Source organism: Verticillium dahliae, genomic scaffold (genome assembly GCF_000150675.1).
Source record: "Verticillium dahliae VdLs.17 supercont1.16 genomic scaffold, whole genome shotgun sequence".
Classification (NCBI taxonomy): Eukaryota; Fungi; Ascomycota; class Sordariomycetes; order Glomerellales; family Plectosphaerellaceae; genus Verticillium; species Verticillium dahliae.
The window spans coordinates 338,709-354,757 of record NW_009276935.1 but is presented as its reverse complement, the minus strand read 5'-3'; the positions used below and the strand labels follow the sequence as shown (position 1 = coordinate 354,757).

Below are 16,049 nucleotides of genomic sequence, written 5' to 3'. Positions count from 1 at the left end.
GCGCACATGAGGAGTCACTGTCAAACTGTACCGAGCAAAACGAACGAGGAAGATGAGGTTGAACAACAGACGGCCAACTTAAGGGAGGAGTCGCTTCTAAACACATTTTCGACCTCGGCGCTATGACTTATGCATACCACAAGTTGATGCGAGCCAGTCAGGACAAAAGATGGCCCAGCCTCAAGCGTTCAGAGGGGCTCGGCACGGCGGGCGGCACTGCAAGTTGCAGTGAACGTGTGGAAGCTTTTGCCCTGGCGACTAGTAGGCTCGTATGGGCAAGGGAGACGATGAATGTAGCAGGCAGCCGAATTGTACGGCGGATGAGTGGGTGTTCTGAGGCTGGCCGACGGGGCATGCCGGCATGCGCTTGTGGATCGTCAAAGACTTAATGCGGCTGCCTGGGAAAAAGGGGCCAAATCTGTCCATGGTGTTGTCGAAGCGCTGAAAGAGCGGGCCCCGCTGCATTCTACAACGGGTGGCCTGACTCGAACAGGTATACTTAAAAATGCCCTGAAGGCTGAAGGAGAACGATTTAACCTTTTCGTCTTCCAGTGTCGAATGCTGCAGCCTGGAAAAGGCTGGTCCATTACTCGGTGCATCAGGTGCACCTCGAAAGGTTGAGGCAATGACCGCCGAATCAGTCTTCTCGGGATCGATGTTTTGGTTCGGGCCATTGAGCGATTTTGCTGGTTCTTCTCAGCCAATTGCCTACAATTCTCGCTTACGGTAGATATTGATAATCATGTCGTTTCTTAATCTGCATTGCCTTATACGTTGTCTTGCTTGGACTGGTGTTCATGCGGAGTGCTGGCGTGGAGTCTGTTTTCTTCAGGGGCACGAGGCTCCATCATGCACTGGCAAGCGAAACAAGTTGTCTTGGTAAGCAGGTTAAGGTCACGTGGTCTGTCTCACGCCATAGGCAGTACCTTGATACCTACCTGTGTTGGGGGCACCCTTGGAAGGTGCTCTGGCCCAGGGCTCTTGGCGGACTGGGACTCCGCCAGAGTCCTAGGGCTAATTAGAGCACTCCACCTCAGTTCATAAGGGTGTCATCCCGACACCAACAGTCTTAGATAGCTTCAACCATTTCACCATACTCGGATGTGCCCCCAACGTGAGGTCCCCAACAATGGTAGCAACTGTGCGTTCGGTCGCTCCATAATACTAATCAGATTCTTTCCATCAAAGATACGATACCAGTTATCATCAGATGTCTGTCTGCCGTCGTTAGACGAAGAGACGGAGGTCTCAGAATACGTACTGGCCCCAAAGCAGACAGATGTCCATCTACCATCGACAGAGTCCCCATCAAAGTCATCTCCCTGCCTAAATTTCCCAGCCCATGATCAGTCCGTCATCAAGTTCATCACCGGATTCCAAGTTCATCACCAGTTTCCAAGTTCATTACCAGTTTCCAGTCCGTCAAGCCCATCACCAATCCATCACCCATCTCTAATCCGCCATCAACAGTCCCATATCAGACTCAACTACAATCAAGGCATACCATTTGTATCACTGGGCAGAGGCGCATCAGGAGCAAGCTGTCAAGATTCCGCTGGCAGACCTGTCCGTCGTCTCAGCATTTAGCAAACTATCAGTTCCACAGGACGGACAGTTCGTACCCGCAGGCCATCGAGCCACATCAGTGTCATCATCATAGTCAGGATCCCGAGAGTGACACCGGTATCCGCCGGAGTGGATTGTGAGCTACTATCAAGTTAAGACAGCTTTCTCAGGTAGGTACCTACCTTAGGTACCTTGACTTGGTAATTGGTAACCATCACGGAGGGTCATTGAAAAATTGGACGCCACCAATCCACATATGAATGGATGGCCGTGACATCTCATCATCTCGTGACATCCCATTATCTGGAACCGACGACAAGATTCTTCTTGCCCCAGCACCCACGGCCCATCGGCCCGTCGATTCGATGCCCGTGTCTCCCACATCGTTTCCCAATTTATCAGATGCATGCCTTCGCAGCCGAAGAGTACCCGGAGTCCGGGGAATCTCCGCTAGCGCCAGCCTATGATGGAACGGGGCAGCCCAACCAGGCAGGCCCGCTCCTCCCCCAGACTCCGCTCGGCTCACCCCAGCATCTCAATCCCGTGCCATCTGACAGTTGATATATTTCTGTCCCAGACTCCTTCGACATCACAAATGATCCAGATTCATCCACTACTCTTCTGCCATGGCGACGACAACGATTGAGCTCGAGCCCGTGCAGGTCCATGGCTCCCACGACCTCTCTGCCAACCCATCAAAGCCATCTTCACCCCGTCTTGCCCCAACCGAACATCGAACCCAGGCAATTGGCGAGGAGGAACCTCAAGGCCTCAGTCGTGGGACGAAACTCAAGTTGCTGGCGGCCGGCGTTTCTTTCTTCGTCTCAGGTACCAACGATGGAAGCATTGGTGCCCTAGTACCATACTTCATCCGCGACTACGAGCTCAGCACAGCCGTCGCCTCTATCGTGTACGTTCGCATTGACCCTGGTGCTTAACGGAACAAGCACTCATTAGACTTCAGTTACGGCGCCAACTTCCTCGGATGGCTCTTCGCGGCCTTCACAAACACGTACTTGACCCAACGGTTCGGCCTAGGGGGTCTTCTCGTTTTTGGCGCAGCTCTCCAGGTCGTGGCCCATGCCCTGCGTTCCTGGAAACCTCCGTTCCCCTTCTTTTGCATCACATTCGCCGTCGTCTGCCTCGGACAGGCCTATCAGGATACCGGCTGCAACACATACGTGGCCGGCGCGAAGGGTGCCCATCGATGGCTTGCCTTCATCCACGCCATGTACATGGCCGGCTGCTTTGTCGCCCCCTTTATAGCCACCGCCGTTGCCTCTGCCGGCACGACGTCGTACTGGTATCTCTACTATACCTTTCCGCTGGCTCTTGGCGTAGGAAACCTGGCACTCACATGCTATGCCTTCCGGGACACGATACACTTCCGAGGCAGACCTCGCTCGGGTGCGAACAACATGCCAAACGCCGAGGCTGGAAGCACAAGCGAGCCTACAAAGGGAGCAGCTCAGCTGGTCAAGGAGACACTCTCCAACAAGTCCGTCTGGGTCATCAGTGCCTTCTTCTTCTTCTACATTGGCGGCGTCCTGACGGCTGTCGGCTGGATCGTCGAGTTCCTGGTGGAGGTCCGTGATGGCAACCTGGCCCACATGGGTTACGTCCCCGCTGGCTTTAGCGGCGGTGGTCTGCTCGGCCGGATTCTGCTCGCAGAGCCAACATTCAGGCTTGGAGAGCGCAGGATGGTGTTCATCTACTGCGTCCTGGCTCTTGGGTTCCAGCTGGTGTTTTGGCTGTAAGTGCTTTGTCAACGCCGTCTTCAGAAACTTCGTGGTACTGATGTTGTTAGGGTGCCGCACATTGTTGCTGCTTCGGTGGCTGTCAGTTTGGTTGGTTTCTTTACAGGACCATTGTTTGCGACCGTGCGTTCAATCCTTTTATTTTCCACGTCAAAGTCCACTTACTGACAATCGATGCAGGGCATTTCCATCGGGTCGAAGCTCTTCCCCTACGAAATCCAGTCAACGGCCCTCTCCTTCATCTTCCTCTTTGCACAGATGGGCGGTGCGTTCTTTCCCATCATCACAGGTGCATTGGCTTTACGGTACAGCGTTGGTGTTCTGCAGCCCATGCTGGTTGCTCTCTTCGCGTGCATGACGATTTCTTGGGTCTTGATCCCCAGAGTGAAGCAGAGCAGCAATACTGGTCTTCATCACGAATAATCAGCCTATCAGATAGCGTGGTCACCTGGATCTTCACTCAGCCCGAGAGTTGATGCCTGATGAATGATTCAGTACTGTCTGCTAGTTGCGGCCTTGACTATTTTACATAGCACCTGAAGGGTGCAAATGCAGTTTTGTTTGTGTACTACTGGTTATTGTGTGCTATTCATTCAAATCATAATAATCATCATGTGGAAGCAATCTCAGCTGCCATCAGCTCATTGTGTCCTGCGTCCTCGAAAGCACTCTGCTTATACTGTTCTGTATGCCCCCTGTCCTTGCCATGTATGGAATTGCTCTGCATGTCATCGTGATGCATGTCTCTGTGATGCATTTCGCTGTGATGCATGTCGTCGTGATGCATGTCGTCGTGATGCATGTCGTCGTGATGTAACTGTCGTCGTAATGCAACTGTCGTTATGTACATTGTTTCCATGTATGTCTTTGCTATGCACATCGTCGTTGTGCTTGTCGTTGTATGCATGTTGTTGAATGCATGTCGCAGCTCTACATGCTATGCTCATGCATGTTGCTGCTTTGTGTGCTGTCATTGTCCGTGCTATCGTTTTGCATGCCATTGCTCTCCTGGCTGATGTCTTGCATGCCATCATCCTGTACATTCTCATACAAACCCTCACCTTCCAGAGCGCGCTGCCAAACCTCGTCCCAGCCTGACCGATGCGCGTAGTCCCAAAACGTCTGACCCCTGTGGTCCTTGGTGCCAACAGGCACACCGGCCCGGAGAAGAGCTCTAATAATGCGGATCATGTTGTTGTCGCGCTTGACTTCCATGTGTCTGTAGTCCTGGCCCGAAAAGTATTGGTATGTAAGGGGCGTCGTGAGCGCCACCCTTCTCCAATTCAAAATGGCCTGCATGTCTTCGGCATCGACATCGGGCATGACGATGGACCACAGGATGGGATAGACGGGGAGCCTGTTGATGCGCAGGGCGTAGTGCAGCGGCGTGCGGCCGTACCGGTCCCTCTTGACCGTCATGCCGCTCTTGAGGAGGAGCTCCACCGCCTCGACGACATGGTGCAGCGTGCCGACGTAGGGGCAGGTCTCGCGGCTCTCGAAGAAGAGCTTGGGCCAGATGGGGATGTGGTCGAGGTTCCGGTCGAACAGCTCCACCATGCCGTTGACGGCGAGGACGGCGCCTGAGCGGCGTTGCGATGGTGGAAGCCGGCCTGGAAGCCCCACTCCAAGATGAGGAGGCCCTCGCTGATGGCCCACCGACGGCAGAAGGCCTTGGCGTTGCCGGCAGTCATAGCGCAGACGAGGAGAGCGTTGGACTTGATGCAGCGGAGACGGGTTCGCTCGGCGGCCGTGACGGAGTCTGGGCCAAACATGTTCTGGTTGGTGACTAGAAAGCGTGCCAGGGACGTTACGCCGTGCTGGTACAGATAAGACACCATGGGATTCACGCCCCAGGTGAGTATGCGCATGAAGACGGCCTCGCTGACAAACCACTGCGTGGCCATGAGCAGGGGTGAATTGATGTGAGTCTCCAGGCCGTTACGCACAAAGAGGTCGACAAAGGCCATGCCGCAGCGGTCGTCGCCGGAGGCGTTGCAAGCGCGGATGGCCGTTTCGAGGGCACGCAGGGGACCGTTGTCTCGGGTGCAGTCGAAGATGGAGGCGCCGGACTGGAGGAGGAGCTCGGCTGTCTCAAAGCGGCCGAAGAGACAGGCAATCTCAAAGTGCGTCAGCCAGTATGCATCCCCTGGCACGCCGAGCCAGTGACTATCAAACGCCCTTTCGAGGTCGCCTCTGAAGCGGGTGTCGTACTCGACTCCTTCTTCCTTATAGACATTGATGATTTCTTGTTCGGTGGCATAGTTGGGATGGGGACCACTGGCATCTGCACCGGCGTCGATGAGCATCTTGATAAACTCAAACGAGTGGCGGGAAGCAATAGCTGTTGCAAGGGGGGTGGGCCACCGTGTGAAGCTGACTGTGTCGAGAAAGCGCAGACAGTTCGAGCCCGGTTCGAGTAAGACGGCAAGAACGTGAATGTTATCCACGACGTGCAAGGGTGTACGCTCGGCAAGAGCGATATGGTACTCCATGCAATATTTGTTCCGCCAGACACGCGATGTGCAGTCATCGGCACCAGCAGCAAGAAGGGTGCGGATGACGGGGATTGAAAACGCGCCCAAACCGTTTGTCAGGGCCATGTTGAGTGTGCTGGCTGGAAGAGTGTCTTCGGCCAAAGCGGCGAACCCAACAGGACGCTGGCGGCCACGGGCATAGTAATAGAAGCAGCGAATAACCGTGCTTGTCGTGAGAGTGGTCTTCGGTGGTCCGAAGGAAAGGGCCGTGGTCAGCAAGTGATTGTAACCGAACTGAGCGGCCATCTGAACAAGCTCATCTCTGCGGCCGAGCTTCGAGCTTCCCAAAAGGATCGGAACAAGGCGGCTCTTGAGTTTTGAATTGGTTAAAGCGAACCGCCAATAGCAGTGCGAGGGGAGAAAGTCGAGAATGAGGTGTAAGAGCTCGTTTGGAAGGCTTTCCAAACGGCTTGGAACGCATGGTACGTCGTGCGTCAACGCGGACATGGTGCTGGGCTGGGCTTGGCCGCGATTTCTCGAGGCAAAAGAAAGGATGAAGACAAGTATGATAAAGGAAGAGCGGAAAATGAAGAAAGACGAGGATGGCCACCTTGAAGACGAAGAACTGGTCTGCGGTTGTTTTATGTCGGAGTGTTAGAGACCTTGATGGCAAAGACCTGGGATGTGTTTATGCAGGTGTAAAAGTCAGTTCAGAATTTTGAACCTACCAAAAGCTTCACATACGCGTCTGGTATCACGTGGCCATCAAGCTTGGGTTGCCCAGGGCTGTTCACCTCCAGATAACTTGAGGCACGTGCCCAAGGCTGCCGTATTGAATCGATATCACGTCCATTCACCGGGTAGGCAAAGTCCCAAGGAGTCCCCTCATCCATTACAAGAGAGACTTCATTGGGAACAACCTGCTGGTCCCGTGCCCATAACTGTTTAACCCATTCACGGGTCAATGAGTAGAAGATCTCCATTGACGAAAACATGCTAGTTCCAGGCAATGACGTATGTAATTCGAACTGGGTTATATGCCTGTCACCGATTGCTCTTAATATATTCTGCCTCTATCCCAATAGCTCTTGAGTCAAGGACCGAGATTGTGTTATTTGACAGTGTTACAGACATTTAAGAAGCCTGTAGTCAAGCGTGCCAGTAAGCTGCTATCCAGCAGTCTCATGAGGACCTCATCAATCCTTTGAGGACACCTTTGACTCTTCAGAAATGGCAAGCGAGAAGTTGAGGGCGTTGCTAAACCTCGATACCTTGCCGCTAACTGTTAGCAATATGCTCGGTTAATCTCATAGAAGTTCGGTGAATGCTTCGAACCCATTCACGTTGGAGTTGTGGCATCTTATCGGCATACTTCATTCACGTATCGCTCCTTTGCAAGTCAGAAAGACTTGCTGAAGTGAAGGACTTGACCACTCCAGCTGATATCTTCTTCTTATCTCACTCCATCACATCACCCGAAACTTCCTGATTGCAAGGCTCAGATCGCCCAACACGGTTGCATCTCAGACCCCTTGACAACCTTTGAGTCTTTGACGATATTGCTTACAATTGCACACGACACTGCCACGCTGCAACCTCGATGGCGTCGTTGCGCCCGGGCAAATGGCCCAACTGGCCTTTGCCCCTGCTTCTCTTTCTGATCTTGGCTCAGTTCGTGACGTTTGTATCTGGAGGTATGTCTTAGGAGCATTAACGAAGGGGTCCGCTGTCGCTTTGATGGTGCGCGCCACAATGAGCCACCTGTCTCAGCCCCATGACCCATACTTTGCCTCAGCGACGCACATTCTTTGAACCAACGACATCTAACCTCTACAGAAACCATCAATGAACCGCCCAAACTCTGTTCGAACTCCGATACCGACAATGGCTGTGTTACAGTTCATGGCGTTGTTGGCCCTCAATCGACATCCAACACAGACGCCGTGATTTCCAACGATGAATCTCTTCAACCCGACGATCAGGCCACGCCCAAGGATGTGCTTTCAAGCCACGATCCTCAGGTGCACACTCTCCAAGAGCGCCAGGCCACGACTATCAAGATTTACATTTCGACTACTGCTTCAAGTGTCCCTGCAGCCGAGGCCACTGTTCAACCTGAGTCTGTTGTACCTGATGAATCCAGCCCTGAGCTCAATCACTCGGGCTCTCCGGTCATTGTTGTCGCTTCCACAGCCGTCTCAACCAGTCCTGCCGATGCCCCCAATCACAATGAGGGCACGACGATCAGGATTCCTTTGAGCGATACCCCAACAGTCAATACTGTCGAGAACACTGGGGTTCCCACGACCCAGAAGACTTCCAAATCTCCCATCTTTGTCACTGGTGGCCGACCTACATCAAAGGATTCGGACGATGAGGTCTCTCGCACTAGAAGCCCGGGCACGCTTCCTCACGCCACGAGCAAGAACGACTCTGCTCGCTCCACCCATAATGGACCTTCCAGCGCTGAGAATCCTGTCAGCACTGCCAGTGCTGATGGTCAAGAGAGCTCCAGCACTGTTTTGTCTGGTCAGAGTGTCCATGACAGTGGCATAGTATCTCCTCCCGCCACCAATGTCGTAACAACATTGAGCGACGCTGCATCGCTTGGTCAAGCGTCTCCCGTTGTCGACGCGCCGCCGACCGATGGTGTCTCTTTTGTCGACTCCATCCCTTCTTCAGGCGTGCCACTTGCTTCTCAGCCCCTGACTCTGTCGGAGTCTGGTCTCACTACTCACCCAACGGCATCCGGTCCTGCCCTCAGCAAGTCATCCAACCCAGGCGGAGACACTGAGACTCAACCATCTGGAGGACAGCCGAACTTACCAGTGTCATCGAACACCGCCTCCTCCTCGCTCGTGCCCGCGGAGCCTCCCATAGTACCACCCAGCGTCAACGGCTCCCCTGGATGGTCTTCAGTTAGCCAACACGAAGATGCATCTTCGAACCTGCCTGCAGAAACCCGATCGCAATCGTTCGATGTGCCACCAGTTTCCCCCATGCCGGGGGCTTCCACCCCAAGCATGAGTAATGTCATGCCTATCCCCAATGTTCCCTCCGTCAGCACGATGCCGAGCCAGACGCCGCCGCCCCTTTCTAATGGTGAGAAGCCCTCAGCTACACAGGGCCAAGGTGCAGTTCCCACGCAGTGGCCCACCGACTCATCAGGATCGCCACTATTTCCGACCCCGACGTACAGATACTCTACCAGCATCTACCAGTCCGCCTGGCCAACCAACGCTGATGGTTCGCCGGTGCCATGGCCCACCAGCGAAGATGGCACGCCTTACCCCTGGCCCACTGACTCGGACGGCGTACCGTACCCTCCCCGGCCTCGCGAACACAACGGGTTCATCTTTCCTCCATGGCCACGAAAAGAGGACGGCTCGTTCTGGTTTCCTTGGCCCCTTTTCCCTCCTGAAACAGACCCCGACGTTTTCTTCTCCCCATACCCGCCCGAGTACTTTGAATCGAAGACATGGATTTGGCCTATCACTGCCACAACCACCGAGTCCGACGGGTCCTTCCGCACGTCGAGTATTACTTGGATCTCGACCGACATCACTCGCACTGCCACGATCGATGGCATCGTTATACCCACGACTATCCCAGGATGGACCTGCAACCCCAAGTACTGGTGCTACAACCTCTGCTGGGAATGGGATTTTCTTTGCGTTGAGTCCAACGGGCCCCTGATCCCCGAGCGTTCCGGGTTCCCTCCTGTCATCATGCCGTCGCCGCCTGCTGATATTGACTCTGCGACCCAGACCAGTGCTCTTGTCATGACTTCTTCTGCTCTTCCTTCTCCGTCTGGCTCGGACGGCTCTGATGGTCAGGGGCAAGAGGATGGTGGTGAAGATGACCAAGATGATGATGACAGTGGCGACGATGATGGAGGAGACGACGACGACGATGATGACGACGACGACGATGATGACGACGACGACGATGATGGTAATGGCAAGGGAGGCAAAGGAGGCAAGGGCGGCAAAGGCGGCAAAGGCGGTGGTAGCAATGGGGGAGATGGCGGCAACCCCTTCGGGGACATTGATCCCGGCAGTATTTCTGGCGGTACTGACGGCGGTACCAACGATAACAACAACGACCGAGACAACGACAAAGATCATGACCGCGATGATGACAACGACGACGATGATGATGATGACGAAGAGGAGGCCAGCTGCACCGTCACTTACACCGTCGCCCCTCACTGCTCGCAGTTCTGCACTGTTGAACCCGTTACGCGCTCGGGCACCATCCAGACCGAAGCTCTCACAACCAGCTGCTTCACTGCCGCCTGCGAGACCAAGAGGCTCTGCTCCAAGCCACCGACGAAGACTGCGACGACCTACGCCACGGCCACGCCCACGTCCACGGAACCGCCACGTCTCTGCGAACCAGGCCGTTGCGACTTCCCCGGCGGTGCCTGTCCGCCCGGGACCACGGATCCCGACTCGACAGCCGAAAAGCACATCATCCAAGCTCGAGGTACTGGAGATGGAGATGTCATTCTCACCGAAGACGTCAGTTCTCCCGAGACTTGGCCAGACGGCGCTGCCGACTGGTGGAAGAAGGCATGGCGCATCGTCGCCGACTACGGTGCTGGCGATGGCAGCGACTTTTACGTTAGCGACCCCGATTGGCGGTGGGTTCCCGGCGCCTCGGCCAGCATGTTCGTCGCTTTCGATGAACCGCCTCGCCTGTTCGGCGGCACGCCCATGCCCGGCATCGGGGGCGGCTCGGGCCCAGTATGGGGCTGTACCATGATCGTAGTGGCGAGCCGAAAGGGTGTCTACACGAACCATATCTGGCAATCCCCCAATCTGTACTACAACGATGAGCGGGACCGCGAACGGTATCCCATGGGTCACGCGGCACTTTTCAAGGAGCGCGTCACCGACTTCTTGGCCCGGGGCGCCACGGGCGACGACGCCCAGGTCGACTGGTACCCCGGGCTGTGGGGGCTCATGGGAAACGGCAAGCCTCTAGATCCCGAGGCCGCCGGTTTCATAGGGGCTTGGATCATCACCTCGGCAGATTCACGGGGAAGAGTTTACTCTCCATGGGAAATCGACGAGATTCAACGACAGATGGAGACGGCAGGCGGCGTGCCATTCGACATGATCCACGTCACGCCGTACAGCCCAAACACCCAAGTCGGTCGAGACTGGGAGGAGTTCGTCGATGAACGGGACGACTCCAATCCCGATAACTTTCGGTCCGAGTGGTATGACGGCCTCCTCGTTTGGCAATATGGCCCAGGAAGTGAAAACCAGTCGCAACGGTTGGTCATCCGCTTCGGCAACGAGGTCCTCGCGTCCATGGCGTGGTGTCGTAATCGACAGCCGGGTTCGACACTGAGTTCGGCGACCCAGGGTTTGACGACACAGAGTTTGGTAGCACGACAGACTGAAGGCGCGCAGAATCTCGAAGTCACGATCCCCGGATTCGAGCCTCGTGAAGATGGCACGTGTGTTAGGTCAAGGTGCAGCCCAAGTCACTGCAGCAGCTGTTTGGACATCGAGGCTGAGCCTGCTGAGGACCCATCAGAAGACAGCGCCACGAACAAAGTCGCGCGCCGACAGAGCCCTGGTACAGCAGATGTCATCCTGGCCAACCGGCCTACCGATCCCGAGACGTGGAAGAACGGCGAGGCCCAGCTGGAGTGGTGGATGAAGACCTTCCAGCTCACTGTCGAGAACGGCCCCAAGATTGACTACACGGCCGGAACACAGGAGTTTTCCACAACAACCATCGATCATTTTGGCGAAACGGATTTCGACGGAGAACCGGCTGATGAACCCAAGGGCGGCGGCGTCGGTCCTATTCGCGGCTGCACCTCCGTCGTCGTGGCGTCTCCAAGGGGCATCTTCACGAGCCACATGTGGCAAATCCCCAGCTTCGCCTTTGAGGAGTACGCAGACGATTATGACATGCCCCAAAGCTTCTACTTTGACAAGTACGTTCGCGACGTCTTACTCCAGGGCTGGGACGGCGGGGACGATGGTAGTGACGAGCAAATGGGTCTCTGCGACAGCGCCTTGGCCCGCGGCCAGCCTTTCCACTTTGAGTCCCTCCGATGGATGCGAGTCTACATCATCACCGTCATGGACGACGACGCTGAGCCGGAGACGGCAGCTGCCTATCCGGAGATTGTTGCCGCCATTGTCGAGATTCTGAAGAAGGACTGCAAGTTCCCCGAAGACATCATCCAGCAGATCTTCTACGATGTTGGCAAATTCGGTACCCCCAAGTCGGCCCTGGCGCCTACAACCGAATTCTGGAATCTGTCCGACGACCAGAAGCTGCAGAAGTGGGCTGCCGAAGGCAAACCGCACTGGAAGCCGTGGATGGGGATGGTGTCCTGGCAGTACGGCCCTGGTGGAGGCGACTCAACCAGCTCCGCCACCGTCACGACGTCGACTTCAGCGGCCCAGCCAACAGGCAGCGGCGTACCTCCTGTCATCCCCAGCCAGGCCAAAGAGCTTGTCATCCGCTGGCAAGAGTCCATCATCTTCCGCCAGTCGTGGTGCGGCGATGGCATGGTGCCTGAAGGCCAAACCTCTGAGGATGTCGACATGTCGGATGTCGCAGATGGTTGTCAGACCCAGCGAAGGCGGCATACTGTGCCCCTCTGTGGCGGATGCGACGAGTGTATGAGTCGCTTCAACCCTGGCCAAGACTCGGACAGCGATGTCGAAATGGACGACCCATCCGACAGTGACAGCGACGATACCATGCCTGACGCCGGTGGCGGTGCAAAGTTTGCTCTGAGCAAACGTCAGGCTCCTGGGGCCACGCTTCCGGCAAACGCACAAGAGATCATCACGAGCATGGTCTGGTGGCCAGGCTTTTGGCCCGGCGAGGGCGGTGAGAAGGCCTGGTGGCGCAAGATGTACATTATTTGCACGACTTGGGGTGCTCTTCACGGCATCGAACGCGATGCCGAGAACACGACGCTGGCACACTATTCGACCAGCTCCCTGGTTCTCTTCCATTATGGCCAAGACAACACCTTGCTCGAGTATGCCGTCCCTCGAATGGGCGGCGTTGTGCCTGTCGCCGGCTGTCTCGCGCTTGTCGTCGCTTCGCCTTCAGCCGTCTGGACTGCGCACATTTGGGAGGTCCCGACTTTGACGCTCGGCCTCTTCAGCGACTCTGCCGACGACATTGAGCGCTTGTTCCCGAAAGCGCAGGTAGAGTACTACAAGGAAGGTGTTGTCGATTTCATCTCCGACGGCGGTCGCGGATACCAGGGTCTTGAACTCCTCACAGGGCCCGGTATGCCCTTCAACATCGACGAGCAAGAGTTTGTCTGGGTCGGCATCGCGGCGCCGCGTGATACAGATGGGTCGAATGATCCAGATTCGCCCCCCCAATACCGCCCGTACATCCGCGACGCCATTGAGGGTGTCAAACAGGAGATGGAGAAGCTCGGCTTCCAGAATGAGGACATGATCAATGTTGTCCCCTATAACCGCCACACCGATGTGTACAGCGACAAGAACAAAACCGAGCGTGTTGGCTGGGAGGGTCTCCTCTCGTGGCACTTCTCCCCCGGCGAGCAGAACACAACGACCAATGTCCGAACATATGGCACTGGTAGGGAGCTCATCGTTCGCTTCGAGGAAAAGGTCCTCATCCATCGCTTATGGTGTGGAGACGGCATCAAGCGAAAAGACAGCCCCCGCGTCGAGGTGATCCCAGGCCCGACTTGTCCTCTGCCCGAAAGGCTGTGCGGCGGCACATGCGAGGCATGCGGCGAAGCGGCAGACACGTTAGAAGACCAGCCATTCCGAGCCTGGACGCACGACACAATGTTTGGGTTTGAACTCGATGACCCCAGCAAGTACCGTCCCGGCTGGCGTCAGCAGGAGGATCTTTGGTGGGGGCTCATGCGCGAGCACATTGAGGCCACTGGACCCGAGTACGGCAGGACGAACTCGAGCAATTTTGAGCTCTGGTCGACGAGCAAGTTCTACGACTTTGCCATCAATTCGGAAGGACAAGGCAACGTGCTGCCTATGGGCGGTGGCGCGCCTCCGGTCTGGGGATGTACCGTTGTGTTGGTGGCTTCGCCTGCTGGCATTTGGTTCGGACACTTCTGGGAGGCTCTGGCCTTTTCGATCCCGATTGGGCCCGAAGGCGATGCCGTCAAGGGAGCTCAGCCCGATCGCACCAAGGAGGAATATTTCAAGGAAATGGTCACAGATTTCCTGAAAGACGGCAATGACAAGGGCGGTACCCAGAACCCCGGTCTCGCCGAGTTTACTTCGGAGAACAGCCACTTCAACGCGGACAACAAGGAGTTTGTGTACGTTGCCATTATCAGCCCGCAAGCAGCCAACGCCACCAAGACCGCCAAGTACCCGACCGAGGTCGACAGCATCCGCACGACTCTTCGCGACGAGCTCGGCCTGAGGGAAGGGGACATTCACGTCCACCTCTACGAGCAACAGGTGTCGCTCTCGAGCTCCTTGTACGGGGGCTCACTTCGTTCATGGCATGGCCTCGTCTCGTTCCAGTACACGCCCTACGCCTATGTCCGCGAAGATGACACGACCCATTACGAGAAGCGACTTCGCATCAACCTCGAACGCGTTTCTCTCTTTGAGCAGGGCTGGTGCGGCACCGGCATCAAGGATGTTTCTCAGCGCCACAAGGCAGAAGACGGCAGCGCCGACATACCCGCCGGCTGCTACTACGACCGACCTGCCGATAGCGCACGGCCCAGCGACGAGGGCGATCGATGCCTCAAGGATGAAGACTGCGCCCGCACGCGCTGCGGCAAGCAATTCGGCGCCAAATGTACGCGTCGGAGCTCCGACGCGGGCTCGGGATCGTGCGAATATGATCTGGATGCCGTCAACAACTGCGAAAAGCAATCCGACTGCGAGGACGTCAAGTGTGACTACGCCTGGCAGGAACCCGTGTGCGTGTTCCAAAACACCAAGTCGTCGCTCGAGAAGAATGCAGGCCCTGGCTGCCGATGCCTTGGCCGTACGTGCAGCAAGCACACCGACTGCGACTACGCCGACTGTGGAGAGCGGCGCACGCTCAGCTGTACCGACGGACGCTGCCACTGCAAGCACTGCGCCGAGATTGACTTCCAAGAATCGGACTACTGGAACATGCGCTGCCTTGATGTCGAGGGCCACATCATGGAGACTGATCTCCAGGACACGGTGACGTGCCAGAGCACGGTCAATATCATGCTGCAGTGCTTTGGTCGGCAGCGCGGCAAGGAGGGCCCGCCGGACGCCATCGCCGAGTGCGACTACATCTGCTGTCCCAAGGGCAAGGTGCCGCGGTGCCTCAAGCCTGTCTGGAATCCGAAGGAGTGGACGGTTCGGGAGTGCATGTGCACGGAATGGGACTCGGAGCACGCGGGGCGGATTCCTGTTGATCCGCCTGAGGAGGCGCCATGGAAATGATTGTGCGGTGGTAGTAGGTAGTTCGGCTTGCTCGTCGAGATGGCGGTGATCCTGAGAAATCACGGAGAAGAGTCATTGATGTGCGAGTCGAGAAGGGATGAATTAACGAGTTCGCCCGATGTCCTTGTACTATGCTGTGATGTGCATGTTAGGGTGAAGTGGTGATTGCCTCTAGTGTCTTGTCTCGGAGTCGCCATGGCCGACCGTGGCCTGTGGCTTGGCGGCCAAGGCTTAGTGTTAGTGGCGCAAGGCTCAGTGGCTGTGGCTGCTCGTTTTCACGCCAAAACCCAAACCAACACGGGCCAAGCTCAAGGCACCGCCTGCTCCACAACATCACCGTCTTAATCTCAACGTCTCACTTCCCACCGCCAGCTCTGCCCACCCACGTCACTCCCCGAGACCCGTTTGACGCCAGCTACGCCAGCTGCCACGAATCCTTGTGCCGCTCGAAACCCATCACACGGCTACCCCGACTTGAAGCTGCCCGCGAGCAAGCGGTGTGTGCAGATGGTCACTCAGATGCCTCCTCCTTCGACGCCTGACTCCAGCTTGTAGACATGGCGTGCCATGGCTCCATGCGCGATGACCGACAGTGTTTGACCTGCCGACTGCCAGCATCGAGACCCTGGAGCCGTTTCCGACCAGATTGATGACTTCCGATACACACACCTCCAACCGTCCTACCACCATCCAACCCGAGCGACGATGCAGGCGGCCTAATCGAGTGTTTGCATGACTACCCGTCATGCAGCTTGCTCTGGCAAAACATTCTCGTTACTCAGATGTCCATCGCCATTGCACAGACTGCCGAGAGCCGA

General features: G+C 56.3%; 3 protein-coding genes across 3 annotated transcripts; 2 read left to right on the top strand and 1 right to left on the bottom strand.

The window, feature by feature from the left end:
* Positions 1 to 2,192: 2,192 nt before the first annotated feature.
* On the top strand, positions 2,193 to 3,746 carry VDAG_07299 (uncharacterized protein; the record flags this gene model as incomplete). Its single annotated transcript, XM_009656204.1, has 4 exons — positions 2,193 to 2,476; positions 2,531 to 3,319; positions 3,374 to 3,446; positions 3,504 to 3,746. The coding sequence occupies 4 exons, from the start codon at positions 2,193 to 2,195 to the stop codon at positions 3,744 to 3,746; spliced, it is 1,389 nt and encodes a 462-aa protein (XP_009654499.1).
* Positions 3,747 to 4,253: 507 nt separating this feature from the next.
* Positions 4,254 to 6,304, bottom strand: VDAG_07298 (uncharacterized protein; the record flags this gene model as incomplete). Its single annotated transcript, XM_009656203.1, has 2 exons — positions 4,254 to 4,933; positions 4,984 to 6,304. The coding sequence occupies 2 exons, from the start codon at positions 6,302 to 6,304 to the stop codon at positions 4,254 to 4,256; spliced, it is 2,001 nt and encodes a 666-aa protein (XP_009654498.1).
* Positions 6,305 to 7,397: 1,093 nt separating this feature from the next.
* On the top strand, positions 7,398 to 15,231 carry VDAG_07297 (uncharacterized protein; the record flags this gene model as incomplete). Its single annotated transcript, XM_009656202.1, has 2 exons — positions 7,398 to 7,491; positions 7,634 to 15,231. 2 exons carry the CDS (start codon positions 7,398 to 7,400, stop codon positions 15,229 to 15,231), a joined length of 7,692 nt encoding a protein of 2,563 aa, XP_009654497.1.
* Between the last annotated feature and the right edge of the window lie 818 nt (positions 15,232 to 16,049).